At 48.7% G+C, this 27,244-nt stretch overlaps 1 protein-coding gene across 4 annotated transcripts in view; it reads right to left on the bottom strand.

Moving 5' to 3' along the window:
• The window catches only part of LOC140428149 (succinate--CoA ligase [ADP-forming] subunit beta, mitochondrial-like), a 282,972-nt gene that overhangs the window by 83,007 nt on the left and 172,721 nt on the right, over positions 1–27,244 (bottom strand). For all 4 annotated transcript variants that reach the window (XR_011948717.1, XM_072514269.1, XM_072514270.1 and 1 more), the window contains exons 5-7: positions 23,731–23,859; positions 15,193–15,331; positions 7,161–7,322 (exon numbers count right to left, since the gene is read on the bottom strand). Coding sequence is in view for 3 of the 4 variants with exons in the window: in XM_072514269.1 (XP_072370370.1) it covers positions 7,161–7,322; positions 15,193–15,331; positions 23,731–23,859 (430 nt within the window). In the remaining variant the exon portion in view is untranslated. The remainder of the gene's footprint in view (positions 1–7,160; positions 7,323–15,192; positions 15,332–23,730; positions 23,860–27,244) is intronic.

The following is a 27,244-nucleotide window of genomic DNA, read 5'->3' as shown; positions in this document are numbered from 1 at the left end:
GTTTCCAAAATGATTTCAGGATTTGGTAAGCGAAGGACATTCAATTGGATTTTGCTGTGAGTGGTGAATGAATTCATTACACCATCCCACAGGCTTTCCATCCCATTAGTGCTTTGCATAATAATTTGCTGTCAGTGGGATATCCAAAGGGCATCTGGAGTCTGTGTGAAAAGGGCAAGGAAATATGCAACTTCTTAACCAAGGTGATTGTTTTTTTTTTTAATATATTTTATTCAAAATTTTTGGCCAACCATAACAGTACATTGTGTATCTTTTACACAGTAATATAACAATATAAATAACAATGGCCAGTTTTTTAAACAAGAAATAAATAATACATAAACAACATCAAAATTAAAAAACAAAACTAAATGGCAACTGCCTTGTCCCAAATAAATACTCTCCAAAAATACAATTCAGCAGTCCAGTATACAATTACCTATAACAACAACCTATACATATTATACTTATACACTAACATCCCTGAGAGTCCTTCTGGTTCCTCCCCCCCCCCCCCTCCACCCCCCTGGGTTGCTGCTGCTGTCTTCTTCTTTTCCATTCCCTCTATCTTTCTGTGAGGTATTCGACGAACGGTTGCCACCGCCTGGTGAACCCTTGAGCCGATCCCCTTAGGACGAACTTAATCCGTTCCAGCTTTATAAACCCTGCCATGTCATTTATCCAGGTCTCCACACCCGGGGGCTTGGCTTCCTTCCACATCAACAGTATCCTGCGCCGGGCTACTAGGGACGCAAAGGCCAAAACATCAGCCTCTTTCACCTCCTGCACTCCCGGCTCTTCTGCAACCCCGAATATAGCCAACCCCCAGCTTGGTTCGACCTGGACCCCCACCACCGTCGAAAGCACCTTTGTCACCCCCACCCAAAACCCCTGTAGTGCCGGACATGACCAGAACATGTGGGTGTGATTCGCTGGGCTTCTCGAGCATCTCGCACACCTATCCTCTACTCCAAAAAATTTACTGAGCTGTGCTCCAGTCATATGCGCCCTGTGTAACACCTTAAATTGTATCAGGCATAGCCTGGCGCACGAGGACGATGAGTTTACCCTACTTAGGGCATCAGCCCACAGCCCCTCCTCAATCTCCTCCCCCAGCTCTTCTTCCCATTTCCCTTTCAGCTCATCTACCATAATCTCCCCCTCGTCCCTCATTTCCCTATATATGTCTGATACCTTACCGTCCCCCACCCATGTCTTTGAGATCACTCTGTCCTGCACCTCCTGCGTCGGGAGCTGCGGGAATTCCCTCACCTGTTGCCTCGCAAAAGCCCTCAGTTGCATATACCGGAATGCATTCCCTTGGGGCAACCCATATTTTTCGGTCAGCGCTCCCAGGCTTGCAAACGTCCCATCTACAAACAGATCTCTCAATTGTGTTACTCCTGCTCTTTGCCATGTTCCAAATCACCCATCCATTCTCCCCGGAGCAAACCTATGGTTATTTCTTATCGGGGACCACACCGAGGCTCCCGTCTTTCCCGTATGCCGTCTCCACTGCCCCCAAATTTTCAGAGTAGCCACCACCACCGGGCTTGTGGTGTATTTCTTCGGTGAGAACGGCAACGGCGCCGTCACCATAGCTTGTAGGCTAGTCCCCCTGCAGGACGCCCTCTCCAATCTCTTCCACGCCGCTCCCTCCTCTTCTCCCATCCACTTACATACCATTGAGATATTGGCGGCCCAGTAGTACTCACTTAGGCTCGGTAGTGCCAGCCCCCCCCCTATCCCTACTACGCTGCAAAATTCCCTTCCTCACTCTCGGGGTCTTCCCGGCCCACACAAAACTCATGATACTCTTCTCAATCCTTTTGAAAAAAGCCTTCGTGATCACCACCGGGAGGCACTGAAACACAAAGAGGAATCTCGGGAGGACCACCATTTTAACCGCCTGCACCCTCCCTGCCAGTGACAGGGATACCATGTCCCATCTCTTGAAGTCCTCCTCCATCTGTTCCACCAACCGCGTTAAATTTAACCTATGCAATGTACCCCAATTCTTGGCTATCTGGATCCCCAAGTAGCGAAAGTCCCTTGTTACCTTCCTCAGCGGTAAGTCCTCTATTTCTCTGCTCTGCTCCCCTGGATGCACCACAAACAACTCACTTTTCCCCATGTTCAGTTTATATCCTGAAAATTCTCCAAACTCCCCAAGTATCCGCATTAACTCTGGCATCCCCTCCGCCGGGTCCGCCACATACAACAACAAATCGTCCGCATACAGAGATACCCGGTGTTCTTCTCCTCCCCTGAGTACTCCCCTCCACTTCCTGGAACCCCTCAATGCTATTGCCAGGGGCTCAATCGCCAGTGCAAACAATAATGGGGACAGAGGACATCCCTGCCTCGTCCCTCTATGGAGCCGAAAATACGCAGACCCCCGTCCATTCGTGACCACGCTCGCCATCGGGGCCCTGTACAGCAGCTGTACCCATCTAATATACTCATCTCCAAAGCCAAATCTCCTCAACACCTCCCACAAATAATCCCACTCCACTCTATCAAATGCTTTCTCGGCATCCATCGCCACCACTATCTCCGCTTCCCCCTCTGGTGGGGGCATCATCATTACCCCTAGCAGCCTCCGGATATTTGTATTCAGCTGTCTCCCCTTCACAAACCCAGTTTGGTCCTCATGGACCACCCCGGGACACAATCCTCTATCCTCATTGCCATTACCTTGGCCAGAATCTTAGCGTCTACGTTCAGGAGGGAAATAGGCCTATAGGACCCGCATTGCAGCGGGTCTTTTTCCTTCTTTAGGAGAAGCGATATCGTTGCCTCTGACATAGTCGGGGGCAGCTGTCCCCCTTCCCTCGCCTCATTAAAGGTTCTCATCAGTAGCGGGGCGAGCAAGTCCACATATTTCCTGTAAAATTCAACTGGGAACCCATCCGGTCCCGGGGCCTTCCCCGCCTGCTTGCTCCTAATTCCTTTCACTACTTCCTCCATTTCGATCTGTGCTCCCAGTCCCACCCTCTCCTGCTCCTCCACCTTACGAAATTCCAGCTGGACCAGAAAACACATCATTCTCCCCTTCCCATCCGGGGGCTGAGCTTCATATAATCTTTCATAGAATGCCTTGAACACTCCATTCACTCTCTCCGCTCCCCGCTCCATCTCTCCCTCCTCATCCCTCACTCCCCTTATTTCCCTCGCTGCTCCCCTTTTCCTCAATTGGTGGGCCAGCAACCTGCTCGCCTTCTCCCCATATTCGTACTGTACACCCTGTGCCTTCCTCCACTGTGCCTCTGCAGTACCCGTTGTCAGCAAATCAAATTCTACGTGTAGCCTTTGCCTTTCCCTGTACAGTCCCTCCTCCGGTGCCTCCGCATATTGCCTGTCCACCCTCAGAAGTTCTTGCAGCAACCGCTCCCGTTCCCTACTCTCCTGCTTTCCTTTATGTGCCCTGATTGATATCAGCTCCCCTCTAACCACTGCCTTCAGCGCCTCCCAGACCACTCCCACCTGGACCTCCCCATTATCATTGAGTTCCAAGTACTTTTCAATACACCCCCTCACCCTTAGGCACACCCCCTCATCCGCCATTAGTCCCATGTCCATTCTCCAGGGTGGACACCGTTCTTTTTCCTCCTCTATCTCCAAGTCCACCCAGTGTGGAGCGTGATCCGAAATAGCTATAGCCGTATACTCCGTCCCCCTCACCTTCAGGATCAACGCCCTTCCCAAAACAAAAAAGTCTATTCGCGAATAAACTTTGTGGACATAGGAGAAAAACGAAAACTCCTTACTCCTAGGTCTGCTAAATCTCCATGGGTCTACTCCTCCCATCTGCTCCATAAAGTCTTTAAGCACCTTGGCTGCTGCCGGCCTCCTTCCAGTCCTGGACCTCGATCTGTCCAGCCCTGGTTCCAGCACCGTGTTAAAATCTCCACCCATTACCAACTTCCCCACCTCTAGGTCCGGGATACGTCCTAACATGCGCCTCATAAAGTTGGCATCATCCCAGTTCGGGGCATATACGTTCACTAAGACCACCGCCTCCCCCTGTAATTTGCCACTCACCATCACGTATCTGCCCCCACTATCCACCACTATGGCCTTTGCCTCAAACATTACCCGCTTCCCCACTAGTATAGCCACCCCCGTTTTTCGCATCTAGCCCCGAATGAAACACCTGCCCCACCCATCCTTTGCGTAGTCTAACCTGGTCTATCAGTTTCAAATGCGTCTCCTGTAACATAACCACATCTGCCTTAAGTTTCTTAAGGTGTGCGAGTACCCGTGCCCTCTTTATCGGCCCGTTCAGCCCTCTCACATTCCACGTGATCAGCCGGGTTGGGGGGCTCTTTACCCCCCCCCCTTGTCGATTTGCCACCCCCTTTTATCCAGCTCCTCACCCGGTTCCCACGCAGCTGTGTCCCCCCCAGGCGGTGCCCTCCCGCCCCGCCCGCCCCATCCCATACCAGCTCCCCCTTCTCCCCAGCAGCAGCAACCCAGTAAATCCCCCCTCCCGCCCCCCCCCCCCCCGCTAGATCCCCCACTAGCGTAGTTACACCATGTTGCTCCCAGAAGTCAGCAAACTCTGGCCGACCTCGGCTTCCCCCCGTGACCTCGGCTCACACCGTGCGACGCCCCCTCCTTCCTGCTTCCCTATTCCCGCCATAATTATCATAGCGCGGGAACAAAGCCCGCGCTTCCCTTTTGGCCCCGCCCCCAATGGTCAACACCCCCAGCTCCTCCACCTCCCTTCCTCCCTCCCCCACAACCTGTGGAAGAGAGAAAGGTTACCGGGTCGCAGGATTAACAACATAAAAATCATCTCTCCCCCCTTTTTACCCCCTCTTCGCCCCCCATATTCGCCCCACCACTTTGTCTCAAACTTTCTTTTTTAATAACCCGCTTATTCCAATTTCTCTTCAACAATAAATGTCCACGCCTCATCCGCCGTTTCAAAGTAGTGGTGCTTCCCTTGATATGTGACCCACAGTCTTGCCGGCTGCAGCATTCCAAATTTAATCTTCTTTTTATGAAGCACCGCCTTGGCCCGATTGAAGCTCGCCCTCCTTCTCGCCACCTCCGCACTCCAGTCTTGATATACGCGGATCACCGCGTTCTCCCACCTACTGCTCCGAGTTTTCTTTGCCCATCTGAGGACCATCTCTCTGTCCTTAAAACAGAGGAATCTCACCACTATGGCTCTGGGAATTTCTCCTGCTCTCGGTCCTCGCGCCATCCCTCGGTATGCTCCCTCCACCTCCAACGGACCCGTCGGGGCCTCCGCTCCCGTTAACGAGTGCAGCATCGTGCTCACATATGCCCCGACGTCCGCCCCTTCTGCACCTTCAGGAAGACCAAGAATCCTTAAATTCTTCCTCCTCGCATTATTCTCCAGCACCTCCAGCCTTTCCACACATCGTTTATGGTGTGCCTCGTGCATCTCCGTCTTCACCGCCAGGCCCTGTATATCGTCCTCGTTCTCGGCAGCCTTTGCCTTCACGACCCGAAGCTCCCGCTCCTGGGTCTTTTGCTCATCTTTTAGCCCTTCAATCGCCTGTAATATCGGGGCCAACAGCTCCTTCTTCATCTCCTTTTTAAGCTCTTCCACGCAGCGTTTCAAAAACTCGTGTTGTACAGGGCCCCATATTAAACTGCCACCTTCCGACGCCATCTTGGTTTTTGCTTGCCTTCCTTGCCGCTGCTCTAAAGGATCCACCGCAATCCGGCCACTTTCCTCTCCTTTTTCCATCCGTATCCAGGGGGGATTCCCTTCTGGTTTACCGCACAGTACTTTTAGCCGTTAAAATTGCCGTTGGGGCTCTTGTTAAGAGCCCAAAAGTCCGTTCCACCGGAAGCTGCCGAAACGTGCGACTCAGCTGGTCATCGCCGCACCCGGAAGTCAACCAAGGTGATTGTTAATGGGGCACATATCTGACCAATAATGTGCAAGGTAGAAAGCAAATTTTATGTCGAATCAGGTATAGAAAGCAAACTAGAGAAGAATGACTGAACTGAGACAGTGCAAAATGGGACAAAGGAAAAGCAAAAACAAATTAGATCGGCAACAAGTAAAATTTGAAGGTGCGGGACTCCACACTTACAAAAGTAATTTTAATTAGCAGAAAGATAATTTGGCAGTAATTAAGGGTCATCATGTTGCTAAAATCGTGCTTAGATTGTGATGGAAAAACCCTATCTTTTTGTGTCCAATTTAGGTCGTATCTACCATGCAATCACAGGAGCATCACCCCATTTAATGCTTTTGAATGGCAAGTCAGGCACTGAGATGCTATTTTGGCATAGCTGAAGAAGGGGCAGCGCAACTTGGACATAAATTACCTGATTTTTACGTTTAACTGCATGCCTGTTCGATTTGTGTATTAATAGTTGTCAGCATTCCACTTGTATTTTCACTTAAGGATGAATTAGTGTCTTGTGATAATATAATAACAATCTTTATTAGTGTCACAACTAGGCTTACATTAACTCTCCAATGAAGTTACTGGGAAAATCCCCTAGTCGCCACCCTATAGCGCCTGTTCGGGTACACTGAGGGAGAATTCAGAATGTCAAATTCACCAAACAAGCATGTATTTCACAACTTGTGGGAGGAAACCGGAGGAAAGTCACACAGACACGGGAAGGACGTGCAGACTCCGCACAGACAGTAACCCAAGCCGGGAATCGAACACGGGTTCCTGGCGCTGTGAAGCAACAGTGCTAATCACTGTGCTACCGTGTCGCCCTAGCTCTCCTCTATCTCAAAACTCTCCATTGATAAGTGCGAGCAGCAGCAGTGCACTAAAATCATGCAGTTTGCTGACATGTTCATTTGAATGGAAAGTCAAATGCTGGTCATATCTTCAGATCAAAGGAAACTGAGCTTTGACAAAGAGTCATCCAGACTCAAAACTTTAGCTCCTTTTCCTCTCCAAAGATGCTGTCAGACCTGCTGAGGTTGTCCAGTATTTTCTGTTTTTCTTTCAGATTCCAGCATCTGCAGAAATTAGCTTTTATCATATAAAGGAAACTGGTAATTTGCATACACAAACAAGGTGAATGGCAAGGCAAAATGGGTTTAATAAGGAAATACATATTTAAAAAACACAATCTGGGCACAATTCATTTACTCAACTGATTCCATTAGTTAATTGGTAATGTATTGAAAACTCATCTCTTACCCAAACAACCAATGTTTCCATCCAATCCAATGTAATTGAGATTTAATTTAGAGGCTTGCCTGTCTTGTTCATCCTCTTGACTCCAATCCTGTTGGGCAAAAATATCCTTCTGCCGAAAGGCAGCATTAGAATCAAAGTTGATCTTTGCATCCATGCACATCACTGAAAACAAAAGAAAGTTATGTCTGAAAAATGCATCACTAATACAGAATTGAATAAAGCGTTGACAACTGTTGAGAATTGGGTGCATTGTAGAGATTCCAACTGTTAAATGAGAGCCAATTAGTCTAGACCAACACAAAACATATAATTAGGTCTAGTGATGCAAAAACTTAATGAGAAGAGCATTAATCCTAAAGTAGCAGAGGAAACGGAAGTCTTTAAAACAAAACCATAATTGTGTCAATTTGAAGGGACAGTTTTATGTTGTGTACGCTTGACTACTGCCGTCTCCCATAAGTGTCCAGTAACATTTTCACTCATATTTGAATAGTAGAATTAGAAAATCAGTCATGACCAGGATACTTGGCTTTTCCAGCTCGAAAGGGAGGCAGGTGGAAACAACTGTTACGACCCCCTAGGTTAGTGCACGGTCAATTCCAGGTCCAATTAACCTGAAATCGCAACACAATTGAAATTAATAAATAATTCTGAGAAAAACACCCAAAGTCTTTGGCCCTTGTCTGCCCAATAACTGCAGTCACCAGGTTTGCAAATTCAAACACAATTAAGTTGATTAATAACATTAACTTTAATTAAATATGCAGCAGATGATGTGTTGGGTGTTCTGGATCACATATACGTCACCAACACTTGAAGTAGTGCAACACTATTTTATTGAAAGGTTAACTGTTTAAACATACTTAGACTGTGGGTTAATACGATACTAGCTTTAACTAAAGACCTCTGCCTTGTCCTAACCAGTCGATGCACTCAGCACATGGTGAATGTCTGTGTTGCAGGCTGTGAGCTCTGTGCTCCTAGCTAGCTGCTACTCGAATGAGCGGGAACTCTGATGTTCCCTGTCTTTATAGTGCGTGTGCTCTCACTGGTGATTGGCTGCGGTGTTGTGTATGTTGATTGGTCCCACTGTGTGTCCATCAGTGTGTGTCTGCACCATGATATACTGGTGTATATTATGACAGCAGATACAAGAGGTTAACTATTATCTAATTCCAAACCCCCCCACCATCACACACAGACAGACAAACTAACACAGGGGGGGGGCGGGGGGGAAGAGGGGTGTACAAATAATAATGTAAGTAAAAAGATAAGAATCTTTGTTTCAGATGGTTGTTTCCAGCACACCATTCTTCAATCTAGGCTTTCAAGTAGAGGTTTGCATGGTAGATTAATACAGATTCTGTGTAAAGATATATAGTTTTTCTGGAGAAAACACCAGGGATTGAGAGAGTAGTTTGTTTTCTATCAGCTTCTAGGACTCCAACTGTTCTTCCCCAGGCTCTCTGAAAATCATCCCACTCAGACAGGATCCAATCACCGCCCGTTACCAGACAGAATATGGCCCTTTGGGCTAATTCATTGGCCACCAGCCAACCAATTGAACCAGGTGCCACCAATCTCTTGGGTGCCGGGAACATAAGAACATAAGAACTAGGAGCAGGAGTAGGCCATCTGGCCCCTCGAGCCTGCTCCACCATTCAATGAGATCATGGCTAATCTTTTGTGGACTCAGCTCCACTTTCCGGCCCGAACACCATAACCCTTAATCCCTTTATTCTTCAAAAAACTATCTATCTTTATCTCAAAAACATTTAATGAAGGAGCCTCTACTGCTTCACTGGGCAAGGAATTCCATAGATTCACAACCCTTTGGGTGAAGAAGTTCCTCCTAAACTCAGTCCTAAATCTACTTCCCCTTATTTTGAGGCTATGCCCCCTAGTTCTGCTTTCACCCGCCAGTGGAAACAACCTGCCCGCATCTATCCTATCTATTCCCTTCATAATCTTATATGTTTCTATAAGATCCCCCCTCATCCTTCTAAATTCTAACGAGTACAGTCCCAGTCTACTCAACCTCTCCTCATAATCCAACCCCTTCAGCTCTGGGATTAACCTAGTGAATCTCCTCTGCACACCCTCCAGTGCCAGTACGTCCTTTCTCAAGTAAGGAGACCAAAACTGAACACAATACTCCAGGTGTGGCCTCACTAACACTTTATACAATTGCTGCAGAACCTCCCTAGTCTTAAACTCCATCCCTCTAGCAATGAAGGACAAAATTCCATTTGCCTTCTGAATCACCTGTTCCACCTGAAAACCAACTTTTTGCGACTCATGCACTAGCACACCCAGGTCTCTCTGCACAGCAGCATGTTTTAATATTTTATCATTTAAATAATAATCCCTTTTGCTGTTATTCCTACCAAAATGGATAACCTCACATTTGTCAACATTGTATTCCATCTGCCAGACCCTAGCCCATTCACTTAGCCTATCCAAATCCCTCTGCAGACTTCCAGTATCCTCTGCACTTTTTGCTTTACCACTCATCTTAGTGTTGTCTGCAAACTTGGACACATTGCCCTTGGTCCCCAACTCCAAATCATCTATGTAAATTGTGAACAGTTGTGGGCCCAACACTGATCCCTGAGGGACACCACTAGCTACGGATTGCCAACCAGAGAAACACCCATTAATCCCCACTCTTTGCTTTCTATTAATTAACCAATCCTCTATCCATGCTACTACTTTCCCCTTAATGCCATGCATCTTTATCTTATGCAACAACCTTTTGTGTGGCACCTTGTCAAAGGCTTTCTGGAAATCCAGATATGCCACATCCATTGGCTCCCCGTTATCTACCGCACTGTTATTGTCCTCAAAAAATTCCACTAAATTAGTTAGGCACGGCCTGCCCTTTATGAACCCATGCTGCGTCTGTCCAATGGGACAATTTCCATCCAGATGCCTCGCTATTTCTTCCTTGATGATAGATTCCAGCATCTTCCCTACTACCGAAGTTAAGCTCACTGGCCTATAATTACCCGCTTTCTGTCTACCTCCTTTTTTAAACAGTGGTGTCACATTTGCTAATTTCCAATCCACCGGGACCACCCCAGAGTCTAGTGAATTTTGGTAAATTATCACTAGTGCATTTGCAATTTCCCTAGCCATCTCTTTTAGCACTCTGGGGTGCATTCCATCAGGTCCAGGAGACTTGTCTACCTTTAGCCCCATTAGCTTGCCCATCACTACCTCCTTGGTGATAACAATCCTCTCAAGGTCCTCACCTGTCATAGCCACATTTCCATCAGTCACTGGCATGTTATTTGTGTCTTCCACTGTGAAGACCGACCCAAAAAACCTGTTCAGTTCCTCAGCCATCTCCTCATCTCCCATTACTAAATCTCCCTTCTCATCCTCTCAAGGACCAATATTTACCTTAGCCACTCTTTTTTGTTTTATGTATTTGTAGAAACGTTTACTATCTGTTTTTATATTCTGAGCAAGTTTACTCTCATAATCTATCTTACTCTTCTTTATAGCTTTTTTAGTAGCTTTCTGTTGCCCCCTAAAGATTTCCCAGTCCTCTAGTCTCCCACTGATCTTTGCTACTTTGTATGTTTTTTCCTTCAATTTGATACTCTCCCTTATTTCCTTAGATATCCACGGTCGATTTTCCCTCTTTTTACCGCCCTTCCTTTTTGTTGGTATAAACCTTTGCTGAGCACTGTGAAAAATCACTTGGAAGGTTCTCCACTGTTTCACTATAAAGTCTTTGCTCCCAGTCTACCTTAGCTAGTTCTTCTCTCATCCCATTGTAATCTCCTTTGTTTAAGCACAAAACTCTCGTGTTTGATTTTACCTTCTCACCCTCCATCTGTATTTTAAATTCCACTATATTGTGATCGCTCCTTCAGAGAGGATCCCTAACTATGAGATCCTGAATCAATCCTGTCTCATTACACAGGACCAGATCTAGGACCGCTTGTTCCCTCGTAGGTTCCATTACATACTGTTCTAGGAAACTATCGCGGATACATTCTATAAACTCCTCCTCAAGGCTGCCTTGACCGACCTGGTTAAACCAATCGACATGTAGATTAAAATCCCCCATGATAACTGCTGTATCATTTCTACATGCATCTGTTATTTCTTTGTTTATTGCCTGCCCCACAATAATGTTACTATTTGGTGGCCTATAGATTACTCCTATCAGTGACTTTTTCGCCTTACTATTCCTGATGTCCACCCAAATGGATCCAACCTTATCCTCCATAGCACCGATGTCATCCTTAAATAACAGAGCTACACCACCTCCCTTACCATCCACTCTGTCCTTCCGAAAGGTTTGATACCCTCGGATATTTAACTCCCAGTCGTGACCATCCTTTAACCATGTTTCAGTAATGGCCACTAAATCATAGTCATTCACGATGATTTGCGCCATCAACTCATTTACCTTATTCCGAATACTACGAGCATTCAGGTAAAGTACACTTATGTTGGCTTTTTTACCTCTGTTCTGAATCTTAACACCTCGATCAGTAACCTCTCCTGAGTTATATTTCCTCTTAACCTTTCTCCTAATTTTCCTTGTCGTCGAACCCATATCTTCCTGTAACAACCTGCCGCGTCGCTTACCATTAATGTTTTCACTTCCCGTTTTATTTCTTTTAGTATTCCTGGTCCTATTCACTGAGCTCCCCTCAGTCACTGTACCTTGTACTGTCGCCCTTTTTGATTTTTGACTATGGCTTCTCTGCCTTACACTTTCCCCCTTACTGCCTTTTATCTCTGTCCCTGTTTTACTACCTTCCAACTTCCTGCATCGGTTCCCATCCCCCTGCCACATTAGTTTAAACTCTCCCCAACAGCTCTAGCAAACACCCCCCCTAGGACATCGGTTCCAGTCCTGCCCAGGTGCAGACCGTCCGGTTTGTACTGGTCCCACCTCCCCCAGAACCGGTTCCAATGTCCCAGGAATTTGAATCCCTCCCTCTTGCACCATCTCTCGAGCCACGTATTCATCCTCTCTATCCTGACATTCCTACTCTGACTAGCTCGTGGCACTGGTAGCAATCCTGAGATTACTACCTTTGAGGTCCTACTTTTTAGTTTAACTCCTAGCTCCCTAAATTCAGCTTGTAGGACCTCATCCCGTTTTTTTACCTATATCGTTGGTGCCTATGTGCACCACGACAGCTGACTGTTCACCCTCCCCCCCAGAATGTCCTGCAGCTGCTCCGAGACATCCTTGACCCTTGCACCAGGGAGGCAACATACCATCCTGGAGTCTCGATTGCGTCCGCAGAACCGCCTGTCTATTCCCCTTACAATTGAGTCCCCTATCACTATAGCCCTGCCATTCTTCTTCCTGCCCAGCTGCGCAGCAGAGCCAGCCACGGTGCCATGAACCTGGCTGCTGCCTTCCCCTGGTGAGCCATCTCCCTCAACAGTATCCAAAGCGGTATATCTGTTTTGCAGGGAGATGACCTCAGAGGACACCTGCACTGCCTTCCTACTCTTGCTCTGTCTTTTGGTCACCCATTTACTATCTCCCTCAGTACCTTTCACCTGCGGTGTGACCAACTCGCTAAACGTGCTATCCACGACGTCCTCAGCATCGCGGATGCTCCAAAGTGAGTCCATCCGCAGCTCCAGAGCCGTCAAGCGGTCTAACAGGAGCTGCAACTGGACACACTTCTTGCACGTGAAGGAGCCAGGGACAGTGGACGTGTCCCTGAGCTCCCACATCGCACACGAGGAGCATGACACGGGTCTGAGATCTCCTGCCATGTCTTAAACCTTCGGTTAACTTCAACAATTTCAATTTCCCCCCAAAAAATTTAAATAAATAAATAAACAACGAAGAAAAAATTAAATAAATATACCAATGAAAAGAAACAGAAAAACAGAAACACTACTTACGAGTCACAAAAAGCACTTCCTCCCCACCCAGCTTGGAATTCCCACCTCGATTCAAATTCCCAAACTCACTCTTAGCTGTGTCTCACTCCTGGCTCTGTCTTCTCTCTGGCTCACTGGGAGAACTCACTGGGAGTGAGTTTACAAGTGGCTCTTTTTAAACTGTCCTGAGTTCTGCTGTCCAAAGGTTGGCACAGTGTTCTCTTTTGTAACTTTTCAGTTCCTTTCTTCCCCTACGCAACTTAAAGGTATATGTCCATTAAGCATCAATGGATCAAAATGATAACAGCAAAAATAAAGGGAAAAAAGGGAATCAACAGGAAGGGCCCTTACACATCACACTCCGAGAAGGGACTAGGAGAAGGGAGAGGGAGAGTATTTAAAGAATACACTTTAAATAGTCTGTTCTTCTAAAACACATAATAAATAAGGAATATTAGGTTACTATTGGCATTGTGCACTTTTTGCTATAAATGTGCCCACAGTCAACTTATCATGATGTGGAGATGCTGGTGTTGGACTGGGGTGGGCAGAGTAAGAAGTCCTACAACACCAGGTTAAAGTCCAACAGGTTTGTTTGTAATCACTAGCTTTCGGAGCACAGCTCTTTCATCAAGTGAGTCACTTGTAAGACTTCATATTCAACTTATCGTAACAGATGTGAACAGTTTCGTATGTGATTTACTATCAAGAGTAAATTATGGAGATAGAGACAAGTGGCAGGAGATCATTTCCAATCCACCAAGACCAAGCACCTACCGGGTTCAACGGTGGGCATTGGGAAGAATATGGTAGAAGGTCAGAAATTGGTTTCATGCTGGTGCACATTTATAGCGGGATCCTCCGCTGGTACCCACCATGGCGGGAAGGAAAGCCTGGAGGAAGCCAGGACTCTGGAAAGAGGAATCAGGGGCAAAATTCTCCGGAAACGGCGCAATGTCCACCGACTGGCGCCCAAAATGGCGCAAATCAGACGGGCATCGCGCCGCCCCAAAGGTGCGGAATGCTCCGCATCTTTGGGGGCCGAGCCCCAACCTTAAGGGGCTAGGTCGGCGCCGGACGAATTTCCGCCCCGCCAGCTGGCGGAAAAGGCCTTTGGTGCCCCGCCAGCTGGCGCGGAAATGACATCTCCGGGCGGCGCATGCGCGGGAGCGTCAGCGGCCGCTGACAGCATTCCCGCGCATGCGCAGTGGAGGGAGTCTCTTCTGCCTCCGCCATTGTGGAGACCGTGGCAGAGGCGGAAGGGAAAGAGTGCCCCCACGGCACAGGCCCGCCCGCGGATCGGTGGGCCCCGATCGCGGGCCAGGCCACCGTGGGGGCACCCCCCGGGGCCAGATCGCCCCGCACCCCCCCAGGACCCCGGAGCCCGCCCGCGCCGCCTTGTCCCGCCGGTAAGGTAGGTGGTTTAATTTACGCCGGCGGGACAGGCATTTTAGCGGCGGGACTTCGGCCCATCCGGGCCGGAGAATCGAGCGGGGGGGCCTGCCAACCGGCGCGGCGCGATTCTCGCCCCCGCCGAATATCCGGTGCCGGAGACTTCGGCAACCAGCGGGGGCGGGATTCACGCCAGCCCCCGGCGATTCTCCGACCCGGCGGGGGGTCGGAGAATCTCGCCCCAGATCACTACAATCAGTCAATCACCCCTCAGAAGGAACATTCCAGTTGACTTTGGATACTTGATTCAGGTCACATATAAACCTCCAACATGTATTTTATTGTGGTCGTGCCCCAAATCTTTGATTTCATCTTACCTTAGGTTCGCTGTGCAAGTCATTAATAGAGGATTGGAGCATTGCAAACTTAAGAGCTGGGGAAAATAGGTCACCTTACATAAAGGGGGAAATCAGAATAAAATGACACCTTTCTGTTTACAGACGGTTAGAGGGGAAGAAAATCAGGGCAGTTTAAATTGACCCCCTTCCTGTCCGTGACAATGGTGCGACTTTTGCAATAGTATAACTTCTCAGGACTTTTGCAGCACTCCACCATTTCTCTTGCCAAACTACTGAACAGTTAGATGACATAGATCCACCCTATCCAGAAGAATTTAGAAATGGTCAGTTTTTTAAAAAAAATACAGTACCCTATCAGCATAAATTATTAAGCAAATTTGAAGTAAAAGCAGGCCAGTGCACGTTACCAATCCCAGAGGCATCCTCCGCCATAGGATTTATCTCCACCATGCTGGCATCATACTTGATGAACAGCTCGTACAATTTGATCATATTCTCTGCTGCATCTTCTATGACATTAGCTGGAAACCCCATTTTCCGTGCAAGCTGAAAAAATGATATGTTATCAGTGAAATCAATATTGAAATGTTAATCCTTTTTAAAGCAGTCTTTGCCAAAAGATGAACAGCTGTCTAGGTATACATGTTACCCTGTGGTTTTAGTATTTTGAAGCAAGTAAAGATTTCATTTTTAAATAAATCAGTTTAAAATTAAGGGCAGGAAGCTCAGGTTCCAAAGTAATCAGATAAGTTTGGAAAAATATTGAAAAAGCTGAGGATACTTTGTGTCAATGTTTCAACCAATATAAACAATATTCTTTTATTTTGATAAATTGCTTCAGTGATAACATTTCCCTCAGAATCAGAAGATCATGTACTCAAATCCCACACCAGAGACTTCATCAAAAAATCCAACGATGTGCAGATTAGGTGAATTGGCCATGTTAAATTGCCCCTTGGTGTCCAAAGGTTGGATGGGGTTATAGGGTTTCAGGGATGGGGTGGGGAGTGGGCCTGGATGGAGTGCTCAATCGGAGGGTCGATGTGGACTCAATGGGCCAAACGGCCTCCTGCACTGTAGGAATCCAGGCTGCCATTTCAGCGCACCACTGAAAGATGCCATTTTTCAGAGAAGTTAAACCAACATCCTATCTACCCCCCAGTTAGACATGAAGGATTCCAGTGAATTAGTCTAAGAAGAGTAGTGTTTGCTTTGTGCCCTGGCAAAGTTTTATCTCTCAACCAATACCACAAAGAAAACAATTATCTGATTGTATCGTGCTGTTGGTGAGATCTTGCTATGTTGCCAGGCAGAACTCCCACAATCCTGCATTGAAGATAATGTACTCAGTGCTCTACAGAGAGGCTTGAATCCCAGACTTTCTGATTTGGAGGTAAAAATGCAATGAACCAAAATCAGGTTCTGGGTTCTTCCCTTTTAAGGCCCCACAAAAGTTCAATAAAGCAGAAACCTCCATCACTGCCAGTCAGAGAATATGATGTGGAGATGCCGGCGTAGGACTGGGGTGAGCACAGTACAAAGTCTTACAACACCAGGTTAAAGTCCAACAGGTTTGTTTCAATGTCACTAGCTTTCGGAGCGCTGCTCCTTCCTCAGGTGAATGAAGAGGTATGTTCCAGAAACATATATATAGACAAATTCAAAGATGCCAGACAATGCTTGGAATGCGAGCATTAGCAGGTGATTAAATCTTTACAGATCCAAAGATAGGGGTAACCCCAGGTTAAAGAGGTGTGAATTGTGTCAAGCCAGGACAGTTGGTAGGATTTTGCAGGCCAGATGGTGGGGGATGAATGTAATGCAACATGAATCCCAGGTCCCGGTTGAGGCCGCACTCATGTGTGCGGAACTTGGCTATAAGTTTCTGTTCGGCGATTCTGCGTTGTCGCGCGTCCTGAAGGCCGCCTTGGAGAACGCTTACCCGGAGATCAGAGGCTGAATGCCCTTGACTGCTGAAGTGTTCCCCGACTGGAAGGGAACATTCCTGCCTGGTGATTGTCACGCGATGTCCGTTCATTCGTTGTCGCAGCGTCTGCATGGTCTCGCCAATGTACCACGCTTCGGGACATCCTTTCCTGCAGCGTATGAGGTAGACAACGTTGGCCGAGTCGCACGAGTATGTACCGCGTACCTGGTGGGTGGTGTTCTCACGTGTAATGGTGGTATCCATGTCGATGATCTGGCACATCTTGCAGAGATTGCCATGGCAGGGTTGTGTGGTGTCGTGGTCACTGTTCTGAAGACTGGGTAGTTTGCTGCAAACAAGGTTTGTTTGAGGTTGCACGGTTGTTTGAAGGCAAGTAGTGGGGGTGTGGGGATGACCTTGGCAAGATGTTCATCTTCATCAATGACGTGTTGAAGGCTGTGAAGAAAGTGTAGTAGTTTCTCTGCTCCGGGGAAGTACTGGACGACGAAGGGTATTCTGTCGGTTGTGTCCCATGTTTGTCTTCTGAGGAGCTCGGTGCGGTTTTTCGCTGTGGCGCGTTGGAACTGTCGATCGATGAGTCGAGTGCCATATCCCGTTCGTACGAGGGCATCTTTCAACGTCTGTAGATGCCTGTTACGCTCCTCCTCGTCTGAGCAGATCCTGTGTATACGGAGAGCTTGTCCATAGGGGATGGCTTCTTTAATGTGTTTAGGGTGGAAGCTGGAGAAGTGGAGCATCGTGAGGTTATCTGTGGGTTTACGGTAAAGCGAAGTGCTGAGGTGACCGTCCTTGATGGAGACGAATGTGTCCAAGAATGCAACTGATTTTGGAGAGTAGTCCATGGTGAGTCTGATGGTTGGATGTAACTTATTAATGTCATCGTGTAGTCGTTTCAGTGATTCTTCGCCGTGGGTCCAAAGGAAAAAAATGTCATTGATGTATCTGGTGTATAACGTCGGTTGAAGGTCCTGTGCGCTGAGTCGGTCCTGTTCAAAGTCAGAGAATAGTGCATGGTTTGCTAATGATCTAGGAGGTGACAATCAGGGAAAAAATAGAGTGGAAAAATTGTTGACATGTACACTGAAACCTGTAAATTAGGGACACAAGAGGTTTGCATCAGGTGTCCTAACTTTCAAAATGGTCACTATATATACAGCAAACCAGATAAACTAGATATTCCAGGATTAGCAACATACCTTCTTTTCTCCCACTCTCATCTGGGACAGTGCTTAAGCACAGGATTTTTCCAATAGCGGGATTTCCTACCCTGCTGCCCAAAGAGTTAGCAGGGAACGCCTACCACCAATCATAGCATCCCCACAATGTTTGATTTGCTAAGGTGTTAACTGGCTGGAGATGGACTTCCACCTCAGAGAGCTGCCAGCCAATCAAATTGCATCAAACTCCATTTGCAATCTAAAACACCAGACAGTTAAGTGACAGGTGGCAGTAGCTGAAGGAAGAGCTTACATCTATTCTAACATAATTGTTTGGGACTGCCAGTTTAAGTGTCCCTTTTTGGGGGTTTCACTGACTATGAAATGAATAGTACAATTAATAGTTCCAACAATTGGGAATTCCGATGGCGGCCATGGTGTGAGTGATCGCACATTCGGTAGCTCCCACTTGTGGCGATATTTTTGGACCTTTTCCCCGATTAACGGGCAGACTTTTTAAATGGAAAAAGGCACAAGAGTGGAGGGAGAGTTTGTTCCACCAGTGGATAGATTTGTGGACCTGGAGTAGTTTTAGGCGAAGGGAGCTGTCTGTGCGAGAAACCTTCCCTGCAACAGGGGAAGATCGCTTTACCATTTCAGTGGTCTCGGGAGCAGCTAGTGGACTTCCTGAATGAGAAGTTCACCCAGTAGAGGAAGGAGTCTCTGGAAGACCTGGCGAGGACGGTGGATCCACTTAAGGCGGGAATCGACCGCATGGAGATGAGGTTGGAATTTCAAAGCGAGGCGATCCAGAAGGTGGAGGAGAAGGTGGGGGAGCATGAGGAACAACTTGCTTCGTTGGCGGCCGAGATGGGGTGATGCATGATACCCAGAAGCGGCTTCAGGAGAAGGTGGAGGATCTGGAGAACCGCTCCCGGAGGCAGAACCTGAGGATCGTGGGGTTGCCGGAAGGCATTGAGGGAGTGGACGCTGGCTCGTATGTGGCCAAGATGTTCAAGACGTTGCTGGGAGAGGAGGTCTTTGAACGGCCTGTGAAGGTGGACTGGGCGCACGTGGACTGGTGGTGCGGTTGCACCTTTTCTGGACAAGGAGCGGATCCTGAGGTAGGTCAGGCAGACAAGGCGGTGTACCTGGGAGGGCAGTGAACTTCTAGTATACCAGGACCTCGGTGCAGAGCTGGCCAAGCGGAGAGCAGGCTTTAACAAAGTGAAGGCTGCCCTCTTTAAGAAGGGAGTGATGTTTGGGATGCTGCACCCGGCTCGCCTCTGGGTGACCTACAATGGCCAAGAATATTATTTTGGGACGCCGGAGGATGCAATGGAGGTTTGGAGGGACAATAGACTGGCAGGAGAGGATGACATTGAACTTTGGAGGAGGTGGTCTGTTTTCTTTGGGGGCCCATTGTCCTTTGTTCTTCTGTGGGGGATTGGGGGTTGGTCTTGTTTGCACCAGGATAGTGTTTGAGTAGGGGGGAGAGGGGGAAATCAGTGGGGGGGGTAGGATGGTAGGCGCCATGAGCGAGGGCTGCCAGTCTAGCTGGACAGGCTAGTTCACAGAAGCACAGTGGGGAGTGAGCAGGTGCTTAGAGTGTTGAAGAGTGGGTGGGGCAAGTCTTTCATTCAGGATTGAATTCGAAGACGAGGGGGTGAGGGTCTTGATAAATAAATGGGTAGCTTTTGAAGCGGGGAGAATAGCGGGGAGCAGACTCCGGGGGGAAATTTGTTATGGTGAGTGGGAAATTGGAGGAGATACCGGTGGTGAATTTTTATGCCCCGAACAGAGACGGTGTAGAGTTTATGAGGCAGATGCTGGGGAAGAGCTCAGACCTGGACTCGCACCGATTGATAATGGGGCGGGGGGTGGATTTTAACACGGTTCTGGAGCTGAACTGGATCGGTCGATCTCGAGGGAACTGAGGGCATTTATGGAGCACATGGGGGGTGGACCCGTGGAGGTTTGGTAGACCGAAATTCTCGTTTTTCACCCATGTGCATAGGGTGTACTTCCGGATTGATTATTTTGTGTTGGATAGGACGTCGTTGGCGGAGGTGGTCTGAACCCCCAGCCGGGGTGGAGGGAATGAGGAGTTTTTGGAGGGGTTGAAGTTCCCTAGGGTGGAGGAGGGCCTGGTAGAGGCATTGGGAGTCCCCATTGGGCTGGTGGAGATGGTGGAGGGTGGCGATGCAGGCGGAGAAGGCCCCGGCCCGGGCTCCCGGTGGAATTTTATGAAGAATTTTCAGGGGACTTGGGGCCCCTGCTGGTCAGGGCGTTTAATGAGGCGAGGTAGCAGGAGCTGCTGCCCCCTATGCGGTCGCAAGCCTCGATCTCCTTAATCTTAAAGAGGAACAAGGATCCGGAGGAGTGTGAGTCCTATAGGCCAATTTCATTGTTAAATGTGGATGGTAAGCTGTTGGCCAAGATTTTGGTCTCAAGGATTGAAGACGGTGTGCCGGGGGTGATAGGGGAGGACCAGACTGGGGGGCTGGATTTTCAGTCGCCGACACCAAAATCGAATTTGGCGTACGGCTGGAGAATCTCAGTTCCCGACCAAATCGGGGGTGGCGCTGCTTTCGCAATCCTCCGCCCCCTTCAAAGCAGCGTACCTGAAGAGTACACCGCGCCACGTATCGACGGCCTCAGGACATTGTCCGAGGTCCGCCCCCCGATGCTCCACCCCCAACGGCGTCAGTCATGTGTGGTCTCATCCGTCAGGAACTCGGTGTGGTGGCTGCAGACTCAGTCCAGCACTGCCAGAGTCGGGGGAGGGCCGATCCGTGGGCAGGGGGGACTTTACTGGGGAGGGTGGGGGGTGCATGCCGGTCAAAGTGGGGGGCATTATTTTGCAGACCGGGTCCGCAAGCGGCCTCGGCTATGTAGCACACGTGGCCGCTGCCGTGCGCATGCGCGGCCACGGACCCAGCAATTCTCTGGACCGTAGCGGCAGCTAGAGCCAGGTGCTAGCCCGCAGCGAAACGGGGAATTGGTGGCCGTTTTACGCCATTTTCTCTGGCATAATACACCATCGTTCCCACACCGGCATGAGGACATAGCCCCAGAATCGGAGAATCCAGCCCGGGGTTTGTTAAGGGGAGGCATTTGTCGTCTAACATCAGGCGGCTGTTAAATGTTATAATGATGCCCCCGGAGGGACCAAGTGTGGAGGTGGTGGTCGCCATGGATGCGGAGAAGGCCTTCAATCGGGTGGAGTGGGACTATCTGTAGGAGGTGCTGGGCTGGTTTGGTTTTGGGCAAGGGTTTGTGGATTGGGTCCGGTTGTTGTACCGTGCACCTGTAGCGAGTGTGCGAACGAACCGGATGAGTTTGGAATATTTCAGGCTACATCGGAGACGAAGCAGGGATGTCCACTCTCCCCATTGCTCTTTGCATTAGCTATAGAGCCATTGGCAATGGCGCTGAGAGCGTCAAGGGACTGGCAGTGGATGGTGCAGGGCGGGTAGAGCATAGGGTCTCATTGTACAGACGATCTGTTGCTCTATATATCAAACCGTTTGGAAGGTATTGGGGGGGATTATGGGCATATTGGAGGAATTTGGCTAGTTCTCGGAATATAAATTGAATATAGGGAAGAGCAAGGCGTTTCCGATTCGAGCAAGGGGGCAGGAGAAGAGGCGAGGAGAGTTGCCATTAGTGTAATGGGGGCGAGCTTTCGGTATTTGGATACCCAGGTGGCGTGGGGATGGGAGCAGCTGCACAAGCTGAATCTGGCTCCGTTGGTGGAATAGATGAAAGGGGATTTTAGGAGGTGGGATGTGCTCCCGCTGTTGCTGGCGGAACGGGTGCAGTTGGTGCAGATGACGATTCTCCTGAGGTTCTTGCTTGTGTTCCAGAATCTCCCGATCTTTATTCCTAAGGCTTTTTTAGGAGGATGAATGCACTTATTTTGGGGTTTGTTTGGGCTGGTTAAGCCCTGCGGATGAAGAAGATGCTGCTGCAGTGGGGTCGAGGGGGTGGGGGGTTGGGGTGGGGAGTTTAGCTCCTCCAAATTTGTTAAATTACTACTGGCTGGCGAATATAGCCATGGTTAGGAAGTGGATAGTGAGGAAGGGGTTGGTTTGGGAGCGGATAGAGGCAGCCTCTTGTAAGGACTCGAGCTTGGGGGCACTGTTGACGGCGCCTTTACCGTTCCCCCCGGCTTGGTACTCGACTAGCCCGGTAGTGGTGGCGCCCCTGAGGGTGTGGGAACAGTGGCGGCAGCAGCTGAGGCTGGAGGGGGCTTTGGTTTGGGCATCGATCTGTGGGAATCGTAGATTTGCTCCGGGGGGGGGTTTCGGGGGCAAGGGGTGGGGAATGAGTAGTTTGGGGATCTATTCGTTGGGAGCAGCTTCTCGAGCTTGGAGGGGTTGGTGGAGGAATTTGAGTTACCCGCCAGGAATCGGTTCCGGTATTTGCACGTGAGGGATTTTGTCCGGAAGCAGGTACTAACCTTTCCTCACCTGCCGTCCCAGGGGCTACAGGACAAGGTGATGCCAAAGACAGGGGTAGGTGAGGGTAGAATGTCAGAAATTTATGCAGAGTTGGTAGATTGGGAGGGAGCCCCGATAGGGGTAGTAAAGTGTAAGTGGGTGAAAGAGATGGGGAGGAAGGTGGCGGCTGTGGTGTGGGAGGAGGCTTTGAGGGTGAATGCATCCTCGTCATTTGCTAGGCTTAGCCTTATTAAGTTTAAAGTGGTTCACAGGGCACACATAACTGTGGCTCGGATGAGCAGGTTTCTTGAAGGGGTGGCGGATAGTTGTGGGCGGTGTACGGGTGGGCCCAGAAACCATGTCCATTTGTTTTGGGCCTGTCCAAAGCTTGGGGGATTCTGGCTGGGGGATTCTGGCTGGGGTTTGCCGACGTTATATCATAGGTCTTGAAGGTGGTCCCAAGTCCATAAGTGACGATCTTTGGAGTGTCAGAAGACCCAGGAGTCCAGGGGGCGAGAAAGGCCGATGTCTTGGCCTTTGCCTCCCTGGTAGCCCGGAGTAGGATCTTACTAGAATGGAGGATCCGGGGCCACCAAAACCAGGGTGTGGGTGAGTGACCCGGCAGAGTTTCTTAGGCAGGAGAAGATAAAGTCCGCCTTGAGAGGGTCTGTGAAGGGGTTTGCACCCCATCCTTTTTGGACACTAAGGGGAATTTAGCACGGCCAATCGACCTAACCTGCACATCTTTGGACTGTGGGAGGAAACCGGAGCACCCGGAGGAAACCCACGCACACACGGGGAGAACGTGCAGTCTCCGCACAGTGACCCAAGCCAGGAATTAAATCTGGGACCCTGAAGCTTGATGTGTTGGGTGTTCTGGATCACATACAGGTCACCAACACTTGAAATAGTGCAACACTATTTTATTGAATCATTAACTGTTTAAACATACTTAGACTGTGGGTTAATACGATACTAGCTTTAACTAAAGACCTCTGCCTTGTCCTAACCAGTCGATGCACTCAGCACATGGTGAATGTCTGTGTTGCAGGCTGTGAGCTCTGTCCTCCTAGCTAGCTGCAACTCGAATGAGCGGGAACTCTGATGTTCCCTGTCTTTCTAGTGCGTGTGCTCTCACTGGTGATTGGCTGCGGTGTTGTGTATGTTGATTTGTCCCACTGTGTGTCCATCAGTGTGTGTCTGCACCATGATATACTGGTGTATATTATGACAGAGCTGTGAAGCAACTGTGCTACCCTTTATGGTTGTGTTTTGATGTGGAAATATATAAATGCCTCAATAAAATATTTTTCAAAGTAAAAATAGTTCCAACAATTGGAACAGCAATTATCAAAGCTCTATTCAGTTTCCATATTTGGAATTTCAGTGCAATACCTTGACAGTTTGCTCTTTTTTGATGCCTTCAATTATATCAATGGGCTCCGTAATAATTGCTTCAGGGGTTTCAGCTGCTACATCCTCGATATTAACTCCTCCCTCTGAACTGCCTATTAATACTGGTCCCTAAAAAAGAAAGAAAATAATGATTCATTTGCATGAATAAGATCTCATTGTCAGTACTAACTGAAAGCAATAATTACATGAAGAATCATTTCGGAAGGTTACATAAATCCATTGACTGGATACAAAACACCACCCAAAACATATCACTACCACAGTCAATGTATACCAACAGTCTGGCACTTAACCACTGGTCAATATCTATTTCGCTGCATCAGTAATCCTCTTCATGCTGCCTTTAAGAGTAGACGATTCAGGATGTGGGCATCGCTGGCAGGCCCACATTTATTGCCTATCCTGAGTTGTCCTGATGATAGGTTGTCTTGGACCGCTGTGTAAGGATCCTCCTGTTTAATCCCTGCCTGTTCCCCTTTCCTGCTTTTAATTTCCGTTAAAGCGTTCGCTATTTTCATTTTTTGTCCATGGATACCTTTAAGACCAAGCAGTTTACCTTTAATTTAAAAACAGAAACTCATTCCGGTGACATATGTAGCGGAGAAGGATGCACCAGGAGGCTCTCCGCACTGAATTTGATTTTTAAAGATCAACACGCAGCAAAAGATTTTTAAAAACTGACGGATCGACGAATAAACGGCGAATCTACAAAAACACCCAGAAAGGACAGGACCACTTATTCCTCAGACTCCGAGGCCTTGCAGGACTCGGCAGGTGAAAAAAATCGACGGCGTCTCCCCCTCCTCCCAGGGCAAGGAACATTACTTTACTGCCCCTGCAGAAGCGGACAAATTCGTCCAAAAGAACGGTCTAGACAGACAGCAAGGGAGACAGTGATAATGAAGACAAAGAGGCAGAGAAAAACCAGTGGACAAATTTGCACGCGTCCCCATCACCTCGTTATGTCGCAGAAAGGAGAGGGCGAGTGCAGGAGAGGGTGAGGAGGAGATAGAGAGGACACAAGCAGAGCAGGTGTAGGGGCGGGGGGGGTCAAACCGATACCAGGAGGGAGGGGCCACCATACTGGCGAGAAAGCTAGCGGCAGGAGGTACGAGTGAGGGGGGCCGCAGCTTGGCACAAGTTCCACCAGGGAGAGAGCGTCTGGCAGAGGGGGGGGAAGGAGGCAGAGGGGAGACAGATGGGGGCATACGGGGGGGAACAAAGCCACAGGAGGAACAAAACAACGATGGGGGCGGGGCGGGGGGGGGGGGGGAAGGGAAGAGAGCTCTAGTCTGGCTTCAGCAGGTCACTCAGTGGTTGCCGTCTAGGGTGGCCCCCGGACAAAGGGAAATCCTGGAGTGCAGGAGCGCATCCACAAAGCAAGTATGGTTGATCCCGGAGGGGAACAAATACCCATCAGATGGTCACCTTGTATGTCAAGGACTTATTGGCCCAGTGAAAGGTGAGGATGGAGGCGAGCTCCTGTACAGGGATGACTGTCTGGGCCCTCGCCACTGCAGCACCCCCAACCCCGGCAACAAAACAAGACCAGCGGTGGTAGCCACCCTCCGAACCTGGAACCAGGTGAGGCAGCACTTCGGTTTGACCGAGAAGTCCACCATGCCCCCACATGGCTCCAAGGCAGCCACAAGTTTGCACCAGCCTTGCTAGACGGCACCTTTAAAAGGTCGAGACAGAACGGGACCGGTGTGTGTGTGTGGGGGGGGGGCACTGACCTTTACATAGGACTTGCTAGCGACTTTCGAGGAACTGACAGAGAGACTGCAGCTACCTAACGGGAATTAACTCTGACAGCTACAGGTTAAGAACTTTCTCTGCAAGGAGACGACAGCTACCCGCAGATCCAATGCTGGAGGGCCTACTGGATGTAGGTAACCTGGGAGGGGGAAACTGTGGGGGACCTGTACGGACGACTATTAGAAAGGACACACTCCCCACTGTGTAAAACACAGGAAAAATGGGACGATAAACTAGGGATGGAAATAGGGTGGGGTCTCTGGGGAAATAGGGTGAAGCCCTGAACAGGGCCAATTCCACTTCCTCATGCTCAAGGCTAAACCTCATGCAGCTGAAAGTGGTGCACAGAGCACCCTGACAAGAACCCGAATGAGTAGGTTCTATCTGGAGATGGAGGATAAATGTGAATGGTGCCAGGGAGGCCCAGCTAACCACACTCGCATGTTCTGGGCATGCCCCAGACTTATCGGGTTTTGGACAGCCTTCTTCGAGGCAATGTCCAAGGTTGCGGGGTGAGGGTGGAGCGTGCTCGAGAGTGACAGTCTTTGGGGTATCGGACCAGCCAGAACTTCATATAGGGAAGGAGGCCGAAGCCCTTGCCTTTGCTTCCTTCCCTAATCGACCGTCGAAGAATCCTGCTCGGCTGGCAATCGGCAGCACCACCCACAACTGCAGACTGGCTGACAGACCTGTCGGAATTTCACCACCCGAGACCAAATTCACGATCCGAGGGTCAGAGGGTGACTTCCACAAAGCATGGAGGCCATTCACCAACTTGTTCCAGGAGCTGTTCGAAGCCAACAAAACAAAGTGATTGGGGAGGGGGGTAACACTGGAGCCAACAAAACTGCAAAGATCAGCAGGGAGGGGATGGGGAGATGCCAGAGAGAGAGAGAGAAAAGGGAGGCTGGAGAACAGCTGAAAGAGATATCAGGGGGCTTAGAGCAAGGCCACAAAGAACAGAACCCCCAAAGAAATACCAAAAATAGACAGGGGGGTGTTGAAGCACCAGATACATGTAAACTTTAAAATAAGTGACCGAAGAAAATATCTTAAAACAACAAAAGAGGGTCGATACCAAGGGAAATTTCTTGTATGCTGTACTCGATGCATATACCCTTTTCTACTGTACAGTGTATAAAATGAAAAACTGTGATAAAAACATTTTATGTTTTAAATGAATTTTATATACGTTAAAATTTTTCTTTTCTTTGAATAAATGGTTGAGCAGAGAACCTTCCAGGAAGAGGTTGGCTGATGGGAAGTACAAGGAGTGGGTGTGCTGCAGCTCCTAGCGAATAGGAGTTTAGAATATAGTTTTGATAGGTTTATTTTTTGTAGAGATTTAATATTACTTTTTGTAAATATTTTTATTGGGATTTTAACATTTAGCAAAAAGATTTATATACATATATATATTTATATGTAACACCACAAAACAACATCAACAAAGAAACGGGGCAACAATTGCTGCATATTCATCTGTACAAACGGTTATGTTGCCTGTGATCAAGGTTCGCGTGTTCACATTCTGTTATTTACATTCATATTTACAGTCCATGTCTGAACTCTTGACTTTCATGATATGTGCATTTGTTCTGATGGGAGAATAGAGAATCCAGATTGTATTCTCGAGGTAGGTTAGGATAATCCTGGATGGCATGTGGCGCAGTGGTTAGCACTGGGACTGTGGCGCCGAGGACCCGGGTTCGAATCCCGGCCCTGAGTCACTGTC

Source organism: Scyliorhinus torazame, chromosome 8 (assembly GCF_047496885.1).
Source record: "Scyliorhinus torazame isolate Kashiwa2021f chromosome 8, sScyTor2.1, whole genome shotgun sequence".
In the NCBI taxonomy this organism is placed as follows: Eukaryota; Metazoa; Chordata; class Chondrichthyes; order Carcharhiniformes; family Scyliorhinidae; genus Scyliorhinus; species Scyliorhinus torazame.
Note: the sequence above shows the minus strand (reverse complement) of the source record. Positions and strands in the feature narration are given on the sequence as shown.